This window comes from Raphanus sativus, chromosome 8, assembly GCF_000801105.2.
Source record: "Raphanus sativus cultivar WK10039 chromosome 8, ASM80110v3, whole genome shotgun sequence".
Classification (NCBI taxonomy): Eukaryota; Viridiplantae; Streptophyta; class Magnoliopsida; order Brassicales; family Brassicaceae; genus Raphanus; species Raphanus sativus.
In genome coordinates this window covers 7,507,901-7,528,771 of record NC_079518.1, presented here as the reverse complement: position 1 = coordinate 7,528,771, position 20,871 = coordinate 7,507,901, and the positions used below count along the sequence as shown (strand labels likewise).

Genomic DNA, 20,871 nt, shown 5'->3' with positions numbered 1-20,871 from the left:
GTATATAGCAACAGCTAAATTGGTATAAAGTGAACCAACTGAAAGTACTAAACTTATATAACTGTTAGATTTCATTTCATATCATTTGTTTAATTTATTTTGAGCATAACATTGCACATGAAAATAGTTTGAGCGAAGGTTCTCTTATAATAATAGCTCATGGTTTAGTCGATCATTTAAATCTGCGATCGTGGATCATCGACTCAGTTTCGAACTTCAGAAGTTGTAGAGTACTTATGAAAGTAGGGTACGAATGCGTCGATGTGACATAGGAAGAGGTAAGGGAGATAAAGATAAAGTGCGTATTCTATCTAACACTTTCGCGAATAATTTGATCGGAATATATTTGACCATAGGAATCCTCGAGGCTTGAGATGCATAGAAGAACGTTTCCCATGTACAGGTAGATCCAAATCAGTTTTTTTAAATGATAGTTTTGTTTTGCTCTTAGCGGTTCGAGTTAAGTTCGTATCAAATTTGCAAAGTACTTACTAGAATTCATATCCAATTATTTTTTAAATCAAGTAAAGAAGAGAAAAACCCCTCATATTATTTCGAAATTCCAATGGCACTGCAAATATGTTTTCTTCTTTTGATTATATATATATTTTTTTGATGAATCTTAATACCATATCTGAACTTTGCATCTAAAGATTATTTTTAGATTTAAAAAAAAATATAAATTACAAAAATGAAAAGGAACAAAACATAACTTTCATCGTGGCTCGTGGGTATGAGTAAAGAAGGGCGACAACATAGACAGACAAATTCGGTGGTACATACACAAAATACTTGCATGGACGGACTCTAACGTTGCTTCATAGTTGTCATGATAATAACTAAGCATCTATCTATCTTCTTTCTCTTTTCCTTTTTGGTTTTAAACGTCACTTCCCCACATGTAGCCCAATTTTATGTCACTATCAATCGTGCATCTTAGAATCTGTTTTCCCTTATGATCAAGTTTTGATAACTATGTGAATACAGTGAGAATGAACGAACCATATATGTAACCTTACCTACTACATCAAGATTGGAGACGCCTACTATTAGCTAAGACTTTAGTACATGAGTACATCTTAAATATTGTACGAATATATATACATCTCAGAGATGCTACTAGTTTTAATAAATAGTTTTATCAAGTAGCCATCCCCGTATTTGATTATTAAATGTCCCTTTGAAATCCATATTATTAGTTTTTAAGCATGTAGACAGTTTACAACGTACGTCATGGCGGTAGGGTTGAAATAGACGTTTGGATTTGTTTATGTAGCCTAACTAAATATGGAGATCGAGTAAATAAGAGTAAAATATTATTTTACTGGTATATTTGATATATTTGTCAAAATAAGATATATAGATGTACATACTCGCATAGTATTAATCTTTGGAAAAAAATCATTATTTATTTGCTTTTTGAATGAATTTGAGGAAATCAGGAAGTTAACTAGAATTCTTTCTTAAACTATGTTATTTCAAGAACTCTATTTATTTCGTGTAATTGGACCGATAGAAACGACTAGAATCTAGACAACGAATTTATCAAATGAAGAATTTGATTCCAATATTAATGGACTACCATGTCCGAACTATATATAGTTAACATTTTTCCTTCCTATTATATTCTGGTGTGGTCTTACGCCGCTAATAAACTATATTATTTTGGCAGACCAAAATTGATTAATTTCTTTCACCTTATTCCAAGAGAGAAAACAGTGGACCGGATTCTAAGTAATTTGCTTATAAATTTGTTTAATAATTTGAATGATAGTGATTTCGCCTCATTTTAATATGAAAAAGGTTTCCCGATTCCAGGTAAATTGGTTTATTTGTCTTACTATAACTGCGGAAATAAAGGAACCATTTTTTTTTTATAAAAAGGGGCAATATGAGATGAATAGGCATTTTATTTAAATGGCTCAAAGAAAATAACTTTCCTGCCACCAATGCCATTAATAGTTTATTCTCAAAAAACTAAACCAACTCTCTTTTGAGTTTTGACAAATATTTTCTTTTATCATGATTCATGAATCACTGTTGAACTCGAAATGAAGAAAATACATCACCATATAGCAGCAAGAGTTGACAGAAAGACCAAGGCTTATGTCTTTTCATACGATAGATTTCTACCTAACACAAAAATTATAAACGTAGATGTTGAATTTTAGTAAAGTGCGGTTGTTCAATGTTTTTGAAAGACAAACCACGTGCGAAGAAGTCGTGCAAGAAAAACTAGCAGCAAATTGTATGAACTTTAGAAGGCTTGATTATTAGGTTTGGTGTATCACAGCATCTAACATTATAAGAAAACAACAATTAAACAAGTATTTTAGCAAAAGAAAACAATTAAACATGTACGTATTGATGACAAAAAAAGGGGATACGATATAGTAGGTCAAATTAGCATATGTCACTCCTCAGTGTCCAAATCATCTGGTTTATAACCAAACCAGAAAAATATTATTTAAAAACCAAATTGAAAAGTCAAACTAACCGAGAAAATGTTGAACCAAACTTTTCTCGATTGATAAATTCACTATAACCAACAACCAAACCGCCTACCCATATGTTTGACTTGATATACTTTCACAAGTTTGAAATTTAAACTTTGTCTGGTCCAACACTGCTAAATTTAGCTGCCGTCTGCCCCAAACAATCAAACATTATGCTCGGTCTATAGTCTTAACTCTTATCTTTTCCTCATTGATGGCTTTAATTTTTTTCTTTCTTTCAAAACATAAACATACAACTCAGAAAAACAGTTGGGGAACTTCCTGGGAAGCAGCCTATATCAATTATCATATTCTGTTGAATTCGTAACTTCATTCAAACTTTGCATCTCACAGAACACTACTATATAAGTAAATATTAAATCCATAAAACACTCACAATAAGTTTCATTATCTGATAAAGAGAGAGAAAAGAAGTGTGAGAATAGAAAGTTTTGATTCCTTTCGCAGGTTAAACTGTCTTCAAATATGATGATGAACAAAGGTGTTCTAGGTTCGATTCTGTTCTTCATGCTGGTTGGTTCGGTTCTTGTTGAGACTCGTCCGCTTGGTCTAACAAAAACTGAAGAGAAGAAGCTCGTCGCTGGTTTCTTTGATGGCTTGTCACTTGGTTCGATCAAAGGCTCAGGTCCGAGTCCAGGCAAGGGTCATAATTTCGTGGACGGGAGCGATACGTATCGATTTGATAAGCACTCCGGTCCAAGCCCAAGCGGACCCGGTCACTAATTCTTCAAATCTTTAGTTCAAACCGGGACGGTTTAAAAGTCCATCCACGTCTAGGTCCAAAACATTATTTCATTTTTATTACGTTCTTGCTTAGAAAGAAGAGAGGGAAAAATCAAGAAGAGAATATCTTACTAGTTTTCCTGTCAATAAAATTATCGTTTGTAAGTTGTTTAATTCTATTTGATAGTGTACAATGTGCAATGTGAACTTTGGTTCTGATCAATATGATTTTTTTTAATTTACTAATAAACATTACAAACTGAATATGATTATATTGTCTTTTTATCAAATTATTATATTGTCTAAATTACTGAATAAAATTTTAAAATTATTTCTATTTATAATAAATTTTTGAAAATAATTTATGTTTTCATCGTCTAGAAAACCTATTCACTCTAGTAACAAGTATTTACTTTTCTGAAAATATTTCATTTAGTTATTTAAAAAAAAATCTAGAACATTATATTCAGAACTAACCAAGTGGTTTTGGCCAGTTAGCCTAATGATAAAAAGTTCTGGTTGGAGTTTTCACTTTGGGTTCGATTTCTTTTACTTTAGCCACCCATAAATGTTTTTAGTGACAATAAAATCCCTCGTAGTGATTAGTCTTTGGGTTTAAAAAGCCTTTACGATCATGGTACTACGGTTATTTTAAAAAAAACATTATATTCAAACTGTGCGATCAGGGTGTTCAAAAACACTATTAGAGTGGAGTAAGATTAGGGGTGGGCACGGAGCGGATATCCGGAATTTTAAGGATATCCGTGATCCGATCCGTGCCTTGCGAATATTAGATTTTTTGATCCGATCCGATCCGTAACTCTTCGGATATCCGGAACACCGGATATCCGCGAATATCCGAATTTTTGCCGGATATCCGATTCGATCCGTAAAAAATAATAAAAATTAAAAAAAATAAAAGAAAATAAAAGAAAAAGAAGAAAATTTGAAATAAAATAATAATATTTCATTAATTATTTTTTAAAAATTACATACTTTCAAAATTTTTAATAACTAAATAATTAATTTAGTGAATAAAAACATTATAAAACTTATATAAAGATATAAAAGTATATATATTATATAATTTTATAAACATGTATACATATATATGTATATAACGGATCGGATCGGATATTCGTTTCTAAAAATATTAGTATTTGTGATTTGATTCGTCTTTGACGGATATTGGATTTTAGTATTTGCTTCGATTCGTTAAGTTACGGATATTCGGATTTTTCGGATCGAATCGAAACGAATAACGGATCGAATCAAAATTTACGAATATTTTGCCCACCCCTAAGTAAGATAGTGTGAAAAGTTAAGGGACTCAAATTAAAAAGATATTTAATAACAACTGAACCCTCATACTAGTCTCGTGGATTGAGAGCAGTGTCAGTCGTAGATTCACTCACTTCACTCTAAGACGTGTACGGCCTCGCTTGTGATGTGAGATCTTCGCCTCTCCCTCAGCTCTCTGTGGCAATGGGAAGCTCGTCCAAGGAAGAGAGTGCTAGTGACGGAGACACTTCCAGTGGTGGCGCATCGCCGGCAAACTCTTGTGTTGTCGCCTACCATGGTCCTCGCAAGAAGGAGTGGAAGTACTCTGTGCATTATCTCGTGAGACCTCTTACCTCTCAGCTACTATAGTTTCATTTACACTGCATGTTAGATAGTGTAGCTATTACATTTTGATTCGCAGTATTGAGTGATACAGCCATCCGCGTTCTAAGTTTGCTCAGGCTAAAACTAGAAGTTCTGCAGGTGAGTTTGAGATGTTTACTTGCTACCCGTTTCTGCTTGGCTTTACTTTGTTGTTGTTGCTAATAGAATAACCCTTATCAAGGTAGCCTATTGATATATTAGCTTGTTCATGCACTGAGTTGATTATTTTATGTTCCCCCATAATTTTCCTTTTTGAGAACATACAATACGTGTATGGTCATCTATGCTAAGAAGCTTCTGCTATGTTGTCAAACATGTTTTTCTGATCTTGCAGATGCAAAGGTTGAGAAAGATGACACAAAAAAATCAATGGTGGGCAGCATTTTTTTTTATTCGCTCACTTTGAAAGTCATAGATCTCCTCACAGCTTCCAAAAAATTAATTTGTTAAATTTGTAGAACGAAGTCAAGATTAGTTGAAGCTTAGATTTATCTGAGTTAAGCTGGTTTTATATATGATTGTATTCTCTGTTGCAGCTGCTAAAGGGAAGAAGCGAAAGACCGAGTCAGGCAATGAAGTCAGGCTTTTAAAAAGATTTGGACATTTATTGTGTTCATTCATTTAGTACACTTCTCTTGTTTTCTTGTTTTAGCTCCCATAGATAAAAATTACCAAAATCTTGTACATACCTGTTAGGAACACATTAGACGGCTGATGTATTGTGATGCACGCATATACTCACACATATACAAACAGGGTCAGTCTTTCATGTTTATAAGGTTGCTTGTGTCTGCTTTTTTTTATCTATAGAAGGATAACGTATCAGCAGAGAAGCTAATCAAGATCCAAATTCCTCCAGTACTAACTAAGAAAACAGCTCACTGACGACTGGGAGAATGTTACTCAGAAGGACAAGGTACATCATTGTACTCTGTTTTCTATACATACTTTTGCCACAGTTAGAGTTGTTAAAGAATCAAATACTTGAAAGACATAAGTGTGTATTAAATCGAGTGAGTTAATTATACCAAAGTGGTGTAATGCAAAATTATGTAGATGAGACATTGTCCAAGTACCTTGAATTCAAAACCAAGAAGGATGGAATGTGAGTCTTGCATTCAACCAAAGAGTGTGATTAATACAATATTATTATCTTCAGAATTGACATGAAGCAAAATTGTGTATTGTACAGGATTAACTGATTCAGTAGGTAAAATATTGGAAGGCATAAGGTGTTACTTCGACAAGGCATTACCTATGATGCTCTTACATAAGAAAAGAGCAGCCACAATACCAAGAAGCGATTGTGGATCATGTTTTAAACCTTCAACTGTTTATGGCGCCGAGCATTTGGTTAGACTTCCTCAAGTATCTAATTTAATCTCCTCTCCCTTGTCTACCATTGTATCTAATATGAATGTTTTCACGTTTGCTTCATTGTTATAAATTTTAATTCATAATTGTCGAGCCCGCACGTTAGGTAACTTGCTCTTAAGTGTGCTTTCTTTGTCCCTAATTATTTTCAGAAGCATGTGAAACTGTATGTAATATGTATGATCTTTGCTTCCTTCTGATTTGAATCACGAAAGATCATATGATTACAAAACATTTTTAATTTGCTTCTCTCTAACCATTTCTCTATACATGAAAAGCTTTGAAGCCTCACTAATCAGTCATCACTCTACTCGATCTTCCCAATGCCGATTTGGTTCACTACAAACTCTCTAAACCCGACACGAAGGTTCATTACACCTTGCGGAACACACGAACCACCACCACCACCACCGACGTTCCCTCGCTGTAAATCCGCCATGTAACTCCTCACCTCCGTCCTAATCATCTCCTGCACCACCGTCATGAACTCACCACCAAATCCTGACATCTCTTTCTCTTCCTCTACCTCTTCCTTCCTAACCGGAAACAGCTCCGCCGTGTAACCATTATCAATAACCGTATCCTCGTTTAGTTGAGTTGACTCGTTGACTCTAACCGTCTCTGTCTCGTTATTCCAAGGGAGAGATAAACTAAGATACGTCGGCGGATCTTCACCGGACGATGACGCCGTCATCTCATTCACAGCACCAGATCTAGACACGTGTTGCCCACCACCAGATTGCTCGCTGACGTCAGATCCAGAAGGACTTCCGGGGCTCATATACAACTCAGTAGACACACCACCACCACCACCGCTCGCCGTACGCTTCGACGGTTGCTCTTCTCCGATATTACCGTCATACCCATCAGATGCAACGGCGCTGCATTTTCGCTTGAGCGTCGAGTTCCAATGATTCTTGATAGCGTTGTCGGTTCTTCCACTGAGTAGACGTGAGATCGTCGCCCACTTGTTACCGAACCGAGCGTGCGCTCGAACAATCGTCTCGTCTTCTTCCGGCGAAAAGGAACGGTGCTCTACCTCCGGAGATAGCTGGTTGCACCACCGGAGACGGCAAGATTTGCCGGAGCGTCCGGGGATAGATTTGCTTATCAAAGACCAGTTTCTTGGACCGTGCTTCTGCACCAGACTCTGTAATAGTTCGTCTTCTTCTGGACTCCATGGGCCTTTGATCCGCTCCATGTTCTTTCTGACGGAACTTGACATCGTTGGATCTTTTGTTGTGTTCTGTTTTTTTTTTTACTGTCGTTGGGAGTTTTTTTTTGTTGGGACAAGAAAAGGTTTTAAGAGGATATGAGCAAAAAGAGAGACTATTTATACAAGAAGGGAGTGGCAAAGAGGTTACCGCTTCAACAGGTAATCTTTCTTATCGATTGACAGAAAAAAAATTACTGAAGTAGTTAAAACTCTGCAGTTTGTAACCTTTCGAATAATTTTTTAACTGCATTAAATATCTAATTTTATAGTCATTTATTTGTAGAAAACAAAGAAAACCGTTTTGTCTATAAATAAAGAAACTATATCAACGGATAAGTATGATCGTTTCTAACCTACTCATTACGTCTTGACTAATTCAGTCAATTTTTTTATGAATTAACTAACTTAACTTAAATAAAAAAACTAATTTAACGCTTGATTTGTTAATATATTAGGCAAGTTACTCAATGTATTATAATCAATTTCATCAAATCAAATTTTGAATTTGAAAATAGAAAAAGAATACAAATTTGAATATTGCTTTTTGTAGAATTGTAACAGGTATTTTTTAAAAATGTCCGCGATTGAAAAGTGCGTTTGTCTGAACAGCGTCTGTGTGAGGTTAACATCGAGCTTTGAGAGCAGAGAATCTTGCAGGAAAAACGGTTGGAAACTTGGGATACAGCTGTATGTTAACACGTGTCAAGTAAGTATATGTACTTTGAGTTTGAGATTTGCTTTGTATTCATAACTTCAGAGATTACTTTCTATAAAGAGTACGCTCGTACTGGAGCGTCTCTCCCACTCTCCGTTTTACAGGTGGAATGTTTCTACCCAATCATTTCGTTTTCATCTAAAAGTAAAGTTGCGAAACTCACAAATTCGTGAACTTTTACGTTTATTAGACCATCTCCTCACTTTATAATCTCCTCTATATTTTACCCTAAAATAAAATAACTCTATTATAAAATTAGATTTATTCTAATGGTTCACTCTATAAATAGAGTTACTCTATAAATAGAGTGAATTGTAGAGTAACTCTATTTTAAAGTGAACCATTAGAACAAATTCAACTCTTAATAGAGTTACTCAATTTTAGTGTAAAATATAGAGGAGATTATAAAGTATCATTAGAGATACTCTTAGTTTATAAAAAAACTTTTACGTTTATCTTTTTTTCATGTTTCTTTTTTCTTTTGGAAAAAGGGCTTTATCTTTTTCATGTTTTGTAGTTTGTGAACTTTGTGAACATTGATGAATGAGTAAACTAAATTAACAAAATTCTGAAAATAATGACATTTTATTTAAAGCTCTGAATTTTCATTGTGTATATTAGCTCGAAAAATTGGTAGAACTTTTAAATATAGTACATGAGAATATTCTGGCAAACGCATATTGCTTTTGCAAAACAACAAAAGAGACTAAATACATTCAGTAAAATAGAGTTTGCTATGTTTTGCTTTCAAACTAAAGTGATGTGATGTGTTTTCAATATTTTTACATAGCTCGTTTGCATGTCACTGTCTTGTGTGTGTGTGTGGTTACAATAATGCACGTTGGACCATGGTCCAGTATCCAAATTTCGCTGAATTGTACAAGTTTGCTAGATGCAACAAGTAACTAGATCCATAGGTGTACACAGAACGGATATCCAAAATTTTAAAGATATTCGTGATTGATTCGCTATGCTCCCTACAAATAATTGATTTTTTTATTTGATTCGATCTATAACTTTTTGGATATTCAATATTACGGATATTTAAAAGTCAGTATATACTACCGTATATCCCATTTGATATGTTTATCCCTAAAAAATGCAATTGGTAAAAAGGGGTTAATAACCTATCAAACCAATATATATGCACTAAACATTATATTAGATGATACTCCCTTCATTTCAGAAAGATCTATATTCTAGAAAACAAATTTGTTTCAAAAAAATACATTTTTTATTTTTTCAATACATTATTTAATAAAAATTTGTAAACTTCAAAAGATTTAATGATGTTTATTGAATTTCTATTGGTTAAACTGATGGAAATTGTTATTCATAGAAAACAATGCATTTACAATTAAACTTTAATGTATTTTTTAATATATGTCATAAGTCTACCATATATATTTTTTTGAAACGGAGAGAGTAAATAACATTCTGAAGCCAAAAATTACTAAAGAATGTTAATACAGTAGAACATTTATAAATTAATACTCGATAAATTAATTATTTTTATAAATTAATAAATTTTGCCGGTCTCAACTTAGACCGATGTAAAATATGATACAAATCAATAAAATAATAAGATAATAATATTTTTAAAACTTTAGTGTAAATGTATAGTTCCATTATATATAAAAAAATAGTTCCAATATATATATATATATATAAGTACAAACTAAACATTATATTATTGGTTTATATTTACAATGAAATATATCTTTTCTTAATATTTCAATATATTCAATATATTCAATATATTTTGATAATATTTAGTAAAACTATATCGAAAATCACATAGCAGTTCTATGAAACATAAAAATATACACCAAATAAAATAATAAAACAATACTAAAACCGAATTTCTAAAATTTAAATAATATATATGGTAAAATCAAATATTTTTTATTTTATAAGAAAAATATTCAAAATAGAAAAAAGAATCTAAAAGATAACTTTTATAAATTAATATCTCTTTAAATTAAATATAATTTTAAAAACATTATTAATTTATAAAGATTTTATTGTATACTAATATTGCGAGAGAAGAGAAAATGAAGATAAGGATGAGTTTTAAGGTTAGGTAGGTTGCTTTAGTTCGATTCGGTGACTTTTTGACTGAGGAAGCCAGCCTGTATGCCATTATCAGTTTTGTTATTTTTAGATATTTTCTCGATTTTAAAATAAATTAACTAAAAATGCTTAAAAGATACAGTTGCTGGTTTGGCGCAAAACGACAAGATAGATCGTGGGATGATCGTTACCACTTTAAAATTTTAGGATATTTTATAGATTTTTTCTTGATCTTTTATGGTTTTACAATTTAAAGTTTTGAAGAAAGAAAAACAAACAGGCTGTAAAAATCTGCCTTCCTTTAACGGCCACTCCCTCACCTGCCGATCACTCTTTTGTTTTTGTCAACACCATTTTTTTATCACAGTTCTTTTCAACACCTTTTCTTTCTTTTGTTAGGTTATTATGGTAGTATAATACATTCACTTCACTAATTAATTTAGCTTCCTTTAAAAGCTGTGTTGGAAATAAAACACTTTGTTCAATGACTAATCAAGAAAAAAAAAGTTTATACTCTTTCAATTACAAAAAGATCCATGTTTCAAAAATTTCACACATTATTAAATTTTGATTGGCAATTCATTGTTTTTGTGGAATTAACTATTTCTCACAATTTTAACCAATAAAATTTTAATAAACATAATTAATTTTCTAAAAATTTACAATTTACCATTAAACAATACATATACATGTTTTTGAAATACTACTTTTTTAAACATGGATATTTTTGGAACAGATGGAGTATGTATTTGTTGTATAAAACAAACTTTAGGCTAATTGTGTATTAATTAGCTGGTATATAGGTTAAACTCGGTTAGGCTGATTGCTAAACGGCTTAACCATGTTTATCTCTAACCTAGTGATATATGAAAATATGGACGTAACATGTTTTAGGTAAGTAATAATGTCATAAAATGTACGTACGTAAGTTTATACTATCTTCACGTATCATTGCACATTTGCAATCACATTGTCTCAAGCAAATTGATCACAGTAACGCACCAGTTACGTTTGAAGCGCGGTGATTACACGAATCGAATCCAAATACTCAAGTGAATAAATTGGGATCTGTCAAGTGCACGGCACTGTTAACACACTACTGCCTTGCACTGCAGAACAGAGGCACATGTTCAGATTGCTAAGGGAAGTTTCTTGCGAGCTTCCTCCTTTGGTCACGCGATTAAAATAATTGTATTTATGATTTAAGTATTCCAAAGTACTATAAGAAGGAAAAGGGATAGGATTCGGTCAGAGTTAATTGTTTACTTAGTGAATCCAAAATTGTGTATTATGAAAGAGATTAATTGAGTGAACCAAGGGAGACAAATGGACAAAGCTGTGTCATTAGTGGAGATACGGTAAGAGATTTTCCGGTTTAGGTACATCGTACCTACTATAAACATACTAATCAATGTATGCTCACTTCGAATGTAGTTTCCCAAAACAGGTTATAATATTATGGAGTACTATAATGATAACGCTATTCCAGGTTCGGTGTATGTTTTGGGACCAATCAAATTAATTTTCATTGATGCATTATTAGTTCCATCATTTTTATTCGATAACTAGTAATTAAAAATCAGAGATTTGTTTGAAACGATATTGTCTGGAATATCTCGTAATTAGGACCTAACCAATACCGATCCACAGGTTCCAACAAGAAAATGGAATATTATTAGGTGACCGTATATGTGTTCAAGAAACTAAAATTCATGTTATTTAAATATTCATTCCGTTGAATAATTCCACGTTTTTAAAAAAGTTTCAAAAAAAAAATTTACATTTCAAAATAATGCAGTTTTAGAGTTTTCATATATTAAGAAAACAAATAATCTCTCGACTGTAAATGCATTATTTTTGTGATTAGTTATTTTCCATAATTTTTAAACCAATCAAAATTTAATAAAAATGATTAATTTTTTCAAAGTTCACAGTTTATCATTATCACATGTATTAAAAATGTAAAACATGTATTTTGTAGAAACAAATTTTTTTTCAAAAGCATAGATTATTTTAAAATGAAGGTATATATTTTTAATTTGAATGAAAATTCTTCTTTTGAAAGACATAAAATATCATTTTGATAAGGTAAAAGTTATGACAAATAGTTAAGAATATTATTGAATTTTGATAAGCTAAAAGTTATGACAGATAGTTAAGAAAAATACATTTATAATCATTATTATTGGATTTGATAAGGTAAAAGTTATGACAAATAGTTAAGAAAAATACATTTATAATCAGAATGTAATATGTTTTTTAACATATGTGAAAATTTTAAAACGTACATAATTTTAAAATGAATGGAGTACTGAATTTATTACATTTAATCTAAATCAGTTTTGCATTTCACTACTTTTTGTAAAAAACTACTAACATTTATGTTACCTAGATATTTATAATTCCATTATTTATTCTTTCCCTGTTATTTATTCTATTTGTCTGAATTTATCCCATTCATCTTATTCCTAAATCTTAAAACCAGTTACAGCGATAACTTTTATCATCGACTTTCAACAGCAGAAGAACGAGAAAGGATTTATCGCGTGCCGGTGGCGACGCGGTTTAACAGACACACGTGCGACTTGCTTCCCGCCGCTCCGACAAGTATACTACAGAGAACTAAAATTAAACTTGAAAATAATTAAAAATTTAGGTGGACAAATTTGACCATATGAAAGTCATATTCGTTGGCGTGCTACGGACGGATATAAATGTAATTTGGGTTGTGAGATCTTGGAACTGACCGAAAGAGATCTTCCCTTGATACGACACACGTGGAAACTTTGATTCCCTCCCATACAAAAAAAAAAAAAACAATTGCTAAGTAGTAATTATGCTTTACATAATTCCCTCCCACAGTTTGTAAAAAGAAAAAACTTTGATTCCCTCCCACAGTTTCATTTTTATTCTCTATGATCCAAATTTTACATCATACACGACTCCATTCTTTAATGCTTAAGAAATTGCTAAGTAGTAATTATATGCTTTACATATTAACTAGTTTAAGATTGCGCGGAATTAATATTTATATACATATAATTTTTGCTATTTTTTTGTTTATGTTTTTTACATATTATTAATTATTGGATAATTAAAATCTATTAAGTGTTACATATATATTTGACGCGACACAAATATATACATTAAAGAAATTATTTTTGTTTACATACAATAATATTAGGTAAGATGACTTTTTAATTTTTATTTTGTATTGCATGTAATTAAATTTAAATAATATTAACCTTTACATATAATATATTTTTTATATGAGTATTCATTAAATGAAAATTCATAATTATATGATTTTATGTACATTTGTATTTCTTAAAAAAAACTTTTAAACCACTAATAACAAAACTTTTAGTGTGGAAGTTTAAATATTTATAATAATTTATAATGTTTCTTGAAAATTCAATGCAAAACTTGAAATTATATATTAAGTTCTCAATACTTGTTTGATTCAAAATTTTAAATTAAAATATTTATGTATTTTTATATGGTATATAGTTTAATATATATATATTAATCTGAATATCTATTATTCCTATTAAATATGATTTTTACTCATATGGTTTGATGATCACTTATATCTTATATAACAAAAAATTTAAACAATTGATGACAAAAACTTTCAACGTGAGACTCTTTATAGTTTCATAGTTTATAGTCGTTTTCAAAATTTGAAATATAACATATATGAAAAAATCTAAATTTTTATTATATGACTAACATTATTTTTAATTTATATTAATAATATAAAATTAAACAAAAAATAATGGAGGATGTAAAAATTGTTATCAAAATTCTATTATTAAAATCATTAATTGTCAAATATATGTTCTACTCACTTTTAGTATTCCGTAGCTTTTATATAAGAAAAGAATGAAAAATATTAATTAAATTGCTAATTAACGTTATGGTTAGTTTAATGAAAAGTATATAATATATGTTTAGTGAACCAACATATTTGCTAGAAAATTTGAGAAGCATTCTAGAGATGACACGTGTCATAGCTAAAATGTTATAATGATTCTCTTTTAATATATGAGAATGAAAAAATCTAAATTTTTATTATATGACTAACATTATTTTTTAATTTATATTAATAATATAAAATTAAACAAAAATAATGGAGGATGTAAAAATTGTTATCAAAATTCTATTATTAAAATCATTAATTGTCAAATATATGTTCTACTCACTTTTAGTAATTCCGTAGCTTTTATATAAGGAAAGAATGAAAAATATTAATTAAATTGCTAATTAACGTTATGGTTAGTTTAATGAAAAGTATATAATATATGTTTAGTGAACCAACATATTTGCTAGAAAATTTGAGAAGCATTCTAGAGATGACACGTGTCATAGCTAAAATGTTATAATGATTCTCTTTTAATATATGAGATTAGGCGGACGTTTATACTGTTCTTTCTAAAGAGTCAATTCAAATTTTTTTATTTTATTTATCGATTTATCGAATATGTGGCGTTTAGACGCCAACTAAACTAACTTTTAAATACATACACACTGATTAAAACATATGATTTTATATATTTCTAAAATAAAAATATAATTATCTATATATCTAACTATATTTCAACTAATAGAAAAATAAATTAGAATTATTAAAAAATTATGCATTTAAATTGTAAAACGATACTTATTTTGAAACAAATTTTTTTCTCTACAATGATAATTAAACCGAAACAGAAGAAGTAGTTTATATATATTTTTACTTAAGTATTTTTTTTGGTTTTATAAACTTAATATCTGTTAAGTTCTCTAGATTTCTGTTTTATTTGTTCAATCGGTAGTTTTTTTGTTTTCTAATTAAGCTTAATATAATTTAATATATTTTATAAAACTTTATTTGTTTGTTTGTTTAATAATTAAATTGTTTCGCATATTTATGGGAATTTTCAAACAAAATTTCGATTTATTAATACATTGATTCTATTAAATTATCATCATTTAATATACTGTATTAAAGAATTTTACTTTTATGAAAGGTAACAATATTTTATAATCTTTGAGAATAATATTGAACCTAATGATATGCATCGGATTAGTGAAAAAAACATATAGAATTCATCCATACCGGCCACTGTTGTTTTCCCCAAAGTCAGATCAGAGTGTTTGTTCTGAATTATTGCTATGTTGGCAAAAAGGCACGTGGAACACATGCCCACATTATTCCGTCATCCTTTGATACTTGTCGAACCTTTGGGCTCTGGTTAAAGATTAGGCTATTCACGATTCCTCGTGATTCAGTCATGGCAAGAAGAGGATTCGCTGAAGGAATCAAACAATACTTTAAGATGACTGCTACCTTCTACTAGTTTCAAACTTTCAGGATAAGCAGCCTTCGCAATTCACTAGAATCTTTAAAATGTATATACATTCTAAAAATTAGACTATAATTTTTTGGTGAAACTAAAGATACTATGGAAAACGAATAACTCTTGTTTGCAATGTTTAGTATGATAGCGCTTAAATTTGATATGTTGATATCGTTTACGATAAGGCAAGAGTGTATACTATAATGATATAGTTGTAGTTATCGCCCTATCTATTTCTTATGCGAGACTCTTCTTATGCTATATGAATTGTACCATCGTCTCTCCTTTGTTTATTTGAGCTCATATGGTTTTTGCCATTTTAGCTTTTTTTTTCTATAGAAATGAAACGACGTATGCTTTTTTTTTAAGCTCAACTTAAACTTTTTATTAACCCAAAAATAATACATGATTTCAACCATAAGAACTTAACCGTATTTATAAACAAAGTGTTCTAGTATCATCCAAAATCCTACGCTATCTGATCTTCTACTTTATCGTAATTTTATCCAACGATAACAAGTTCCCTCTACGAACCGAAAATAACCGTCTCTTGAACCCCTACAAATCAACCACAAGTGAACACAACATGAAATTTATCGAGATTAAATTTCAACACCAAACATTGGTCTCCAAAACATTAGAATGCAGCACTCGGACCAATACGTCAACACCAGACAGCGCATCTCCCGACTCAATTTGGTATCATCGGTCTCAGATTCTTATTTCTTAGCCAAAAAAATGGCATATAACCATACTGAAAAAGCGGACTCAACAATAACAGAACACGATCGGAACATCATCTCCTAATCTCACATAGTGTGAAATCCTACCACCGGACATGAACACAGAGTTGCCGCCGGTGCTGGGAAGTAATGCCCCACCGACCACCGTGTACTCCTTCTAGACTCACTCGACCGGTTGACTACGCTGATGTCGAAGAGCCAAGCCATATGCTGCCTCCGAGAACTGAAGAAACAAAACCATCTTCCGCCACTTTTTCAACCGGAATAAATCATAAATAACCCTTTTACATAAAGCAAGAGTAGTGATCTTATCTATTGCTTTGTGATATACAGATAGTTGGACTATCATTATCATATTAACTGCATCATTCTAGTTTCAACAAACACCAATTTCCTACTTTTTTAATTTCAAAAGAAGTATGTTTTAGAAATTTCACTTATGTTAAAAATATATTAAATTTATTTTATCAATGCATTTAATTGTGTAACCAATTATTTTACACAATTGTCAACAAATATAATTGCAACCAATATATTTTTTAAAAGTTTACAGTTTACGCAATAATAAAAATGTAAAATATTTTTTTTTGAAATAGCTCTTTTTATAAAACATGATTTTTTGGGAAATGTATTTCACTTCTCTGTCGAGAACCCAACATTATAAATAGTCCTTCCATCTAAATGAAAATAGAGCCTGAGTGCCAAAGTGTCTACTAAATACTTTGCCACCAGACCTACTAACTCATTTTTCTTTTCGGACACAGAAGAAGTATACAGGATTATACATAGTCACCACAAGTTAGTGCATCATTAATATTAGCCTGTCACCAAGAGAAAAAGTATAAAGGATTATACATAGTTACCACAAGTTAGCGCATAATTAATATTAGCATGTCACCAAGAGTATGGACTTCGTTTTGTGACTCCAAATAGCGTTTCTAATACTTGAATATATGTTTGAGTGTTTCTATTACTAGTGAATAGTAATTACAATCCTCAGTAGTATTATCAAATATCTAATTATATTAGCTGTATTTTTCATCATCACTTATAAACAAAGTTTGAATTTGGTTAGACAAAAAAAGTTTGAATTTGGATAGTCTATTTAACCATTTAACCTAGATACTTTTTTGTGGCACCATCTTATCAATATATGTATATTTTAACGTAAGAATATCCTAAACCTATAGAAAAGCTCAGACTAATTCTCAAAAAAAAAGTGTAGTTCACAGATAAACATATATAAAACATGGATCTATACTTGTATGGTATTCGTGTTTCAAAAAAAATACTTGTATGGTATCCATAACCATCATGAAATAATTCTTTCTATTACTCTATTAGAATTTGAATTCGCAATCTGAGTGCAGGAGAACCGTCCTTACCTTAGGCCATGATGCCCCAGATATCAATGATACTTTTTGTAAGGTTAAACATTTTTCGAAACCTACATCGAATGGGATTTAAATAATATACTACATCGCATGTTGGAGCATCCATGTAAGTATGAATTTTACCACCACTGGTCCACTGCAAAACAAATCCTCCACTATAAGAAATAGATTATAGATAATTTGAGAATAAAGCTGACAATGACTATGTCGAGTGTCGTCATTAGGCAAACTAACACTCTCATTAATAAACAAGTAACTTATGTTTGTAAATAAAACCGCTAACTTTTGTAGTGGTTCGAAACTAGGAACTTTTGTAGTGCTCAGAATAAAAGTAAATTAATCACAAAAGGAAAGGCCGTGGAGAAAATTGTTAGCTTAAAAAGCACAATATTATGGGAAATTTTCGTTTAGCTGTCTTCGTTCGTCCTTTCAAGTACATCAACCCTTTTTTCCTCTTGTTCCTCTAATAGATTACACCGCATGGCTGTTATTGATGGTTTGATCATGATGTTTCAACTTAGCTTGAGGGGTTTCCACTTGCCTCCAAATTTCCACTAAGTTTTCTTAACTAAAATGAACGATTGGGCCTTCACTCCAGACGTTTTTTCAGCTGAGCCCTAGCTTACAACCTTTTTTTTTGTGAACATATGTGTATGTTTATGATTTGGCTCAGTACATACTTTGATAAATTAAGATAAACAAATGAAACCAATGAGGTTAAGAGAATAAACTAAGATAAACAAATGAAACCAATGAGGTTAAGAGAAATATATCATTTTATTATACTTCTCTTAATACATAAACAACCAAATCAATCTTTCTTTAAATGAAGTGATATTGATCGACATAAGGATTTATACAGATTAAATCCGTATGCTGGATCAAATACGTTCTTTTTGATATACTATACATACAAACACAATAATATGCGATTAAATTATACTTATAAAACTCCCAACTGATTATTGAGTTTTATTTTAATAACTTCAAACACTGCTGGTTCCACGAACCGGGTTTGGACTGTACTTAACCGGGTATGAGGCTTCAACCGCAATCCCACACTTGCCGGACTTAGACTTAGCCAAGTTTCTCTCCATCCTAATGTAACCATCCTCTCCCCAACGTATACCCCACGAGTTCCTTACAATCCAATAGTCAACACCGTTCTCGGAACCATAACCAACAGCCACCACTGCATGATCTAGAGTTGTGCCACACTTCCCCGTGAAGATCCCCTGCCAATATAGCCAAACCGGTTATTAACATGCCAAAACCAGGTTTATTACCTAAATTTATACTCCGTTTAGGTAATAAACAACTAATCTCGGTTTAATCCCGGTTTGCTTACCGATTGGTAATGTTGGAAAACTCTTCCACCCGCTTCAATAGCAACACTCACGGGCTGGTATGAAACTGCTCTCTTCAACGCCGTTTCATCTTCAGTAGGAACATCTTCGTAACCATCAATAGTTACAACTCTTGAATTCTTCTGCAAACAAGAAGAATCAGATTTTTCAAGCAGTTCTTTAAAATGTATAGAGAGAAAAACAGAGTTATTCTGTTTACTCTGTTTTCTTTCCCTTACCAGTAAAGAATTGCATTTCCCGTTGGAACCACGGTAAGGATAATCTTGCTCGGTGTTCAAACCGCCGTTTTTCATGATGAATTGAAAAGCATAGTCCATTAAACCACCGTTACAGCCTTGGTTGTAGGATCTGTCGCAGTCAACAAGTTCTTGTTCAGACAGAGATATAAGTTCTCCTGTTACGATCTTGTTTACACCTTCTACTGCTGCAGCTGTCGAAAAAGCCCAGCAGCTTCCTGTTGCCGATTACATGTTAAAATCAGTAACTCAACACACAACTCCTTGTGTTACATTTATTTAGAGAAAATATACTTTCATGTTCATGTGTTACATACTAAATTAGTGCGTCACCTTTAGATGAAAACACACACTCTAGATAATATCTACGTTCTTGAAATTTAAAACAAAGTTGATGATTATATATTGACATGGAAGCTTACTCGTATAAACCAAAAAAGCAACGTTTATTTTTGTTTATATTTCTTACATAATTTTACCATATATGATGTAATATCTAACCAATAAAAACATTATGAGCCATGATCGAAATTTCAAATATAAACCTATTATATATATAAATATTTTCTAAAATATTAGAATGAAAATAAAATTTGCCAACTCTGATACGGATCCTAAACAAAATTTACATGTGAAGCATGTATAAATTGAAGTTAAATACTTTTAGTTGAAATTGAAGTTGAATACTTTTGTTTTAAATATCATTTAGATTAAAAAGGAAAAAAGAGCATAATTACTAATTCGTAATTACCGCAAGTTCCTTGGTTTTTAATGGCATTAACGGCTCCTTTCTGTCTCCAATCAACCGTCTCCGGAACCTCCACGTCGTTTACTGCGGCTGAATATTTCATGTTAACGTTCTTGGCCTTAGTGATGCGGCGGACAGGCTCGGTTCTTGCCCCAAGGTATAACCTCCGGTACTCATCGTTAGTGAGATTAGCGAATATGGTGAGACCAAGCTTGTAAGTAGCGTTCTTGTTGTTCTCATTATGTAGATCAATGAACCTTAGGTTGTTTTTGAAAATACTGAACCTTTCGTCTTGCTGGTTGATGATACCGTTGTTGTTGTTAGTTTTCCCGTGCTCGGCAGACCACTGTAAGTAGATGGACCGCACTTCTTCATCAGTTCTCCACCAGCCGTCGGATGGAAGATTGAGATGGTTGTCATTGATGATGGACTCATCACCGGATGCTAATGAAATGACTACGTATAAGAGAAGTAAAGAAAGGAATTTTGGTGAGGAAGCCATATTGAATGTTTGTTTTTTTTTTTTTTTTTTTTTTTTTTTTTTTTTTTTTTTTTTATTGAATGTTTGTTTGGTTGTTCTAGTTCTAATAGTTGATATGGCTTGCTTTTGTTGGCGGGCTAACATAAGCTATTTATAACCAAGGTTTTGGTGTTTTAATATTTCAAGTTGGTATACTTTTCTACTATAATAAATAATGGGCATGCAAGATGGTGGATGGTTCTAATGGATATTGCCGGAAATATGAATGAAATTAATTT

The 20,871-nt window shown here is 31.4% G+C and overlaps 3 protein-coding genes across 4 annotated transcripts; 1 reads left to right on the top strand and 2 right to left on the bottom strand.

Moving 5' to 3' along the window:
* The first annotated feature begins 2,758 nt into the window (after nt 1–2,758).
* Nucleotides 2,759–3,462, top strand: LOC108820557 (PAMP-induced secreted peptide 2-like). The gene has a single exon (XM_018593518.2). The coding sequence runs from the start codon at nt 2,982–2,984 to the stop codon at nt 3,237–3,239; it is 258 nt and encodes an 85-aa protein (XP_018449020.1). The 5' UTR covers nt 2,759–2,981; the 3' UTR covers nt 3,240–3,462.
* A 2,981-nt stretch (nt 3,463–6,443) lies between these two features.
* Nucleotides 6,444–7,587, bottom strand: LOC108820550 (transcription factor MYB73). The gene has a single exon (XM_018593510.2). The coding sequence runs from the start codon at nt 7,501–7,503 to the stop codon at nt 6,586–6,588; it is 918 nt and encodes a 305-aa protein (XP_018449012.1). The 5' UTR covers nt 7,504–7,587; the 3' UTR covers nt 6,444–6,585.
* A 10,931-nt stretch (nt 7,588–18,518) lies between these two features.
* Nucleotides 18,519–20,630, bottom strand: LOC108821049 (cysteine proteinase COT44). 2 transcript variants are annotated; one of them, XM_018594094.2, is made up of 4 exons: nt 20,116–20,630; nt 19,347–19,582; nt 19,110–19,250; nt 18,519–18,996 (listed from the first exon to the last, which is right to left on the bottom strand). In XM_018594094.2, exons 1-4 carry the CDS (start codon nt 20,612–20,614, stop codon nt 18,748–18,750), a joined length of 1,125 nt encoding a protein of 374 aa, XP_018449596.2. In that variant the 5' UTR covers nt 20,615–20,630; the 3' UTR covers nt 18,519–18,747. The 2 variants fall into 2 exon arrangements, with proteins under 2 accessions (XP_018449596.2, XP_056848293.1); XM_056992313.1 differs by having other exon boundaries at nt 19,110–19,247.
* Between the last annotated feature and the right edge of the window lie 241 nt (nt 20,631–20,871).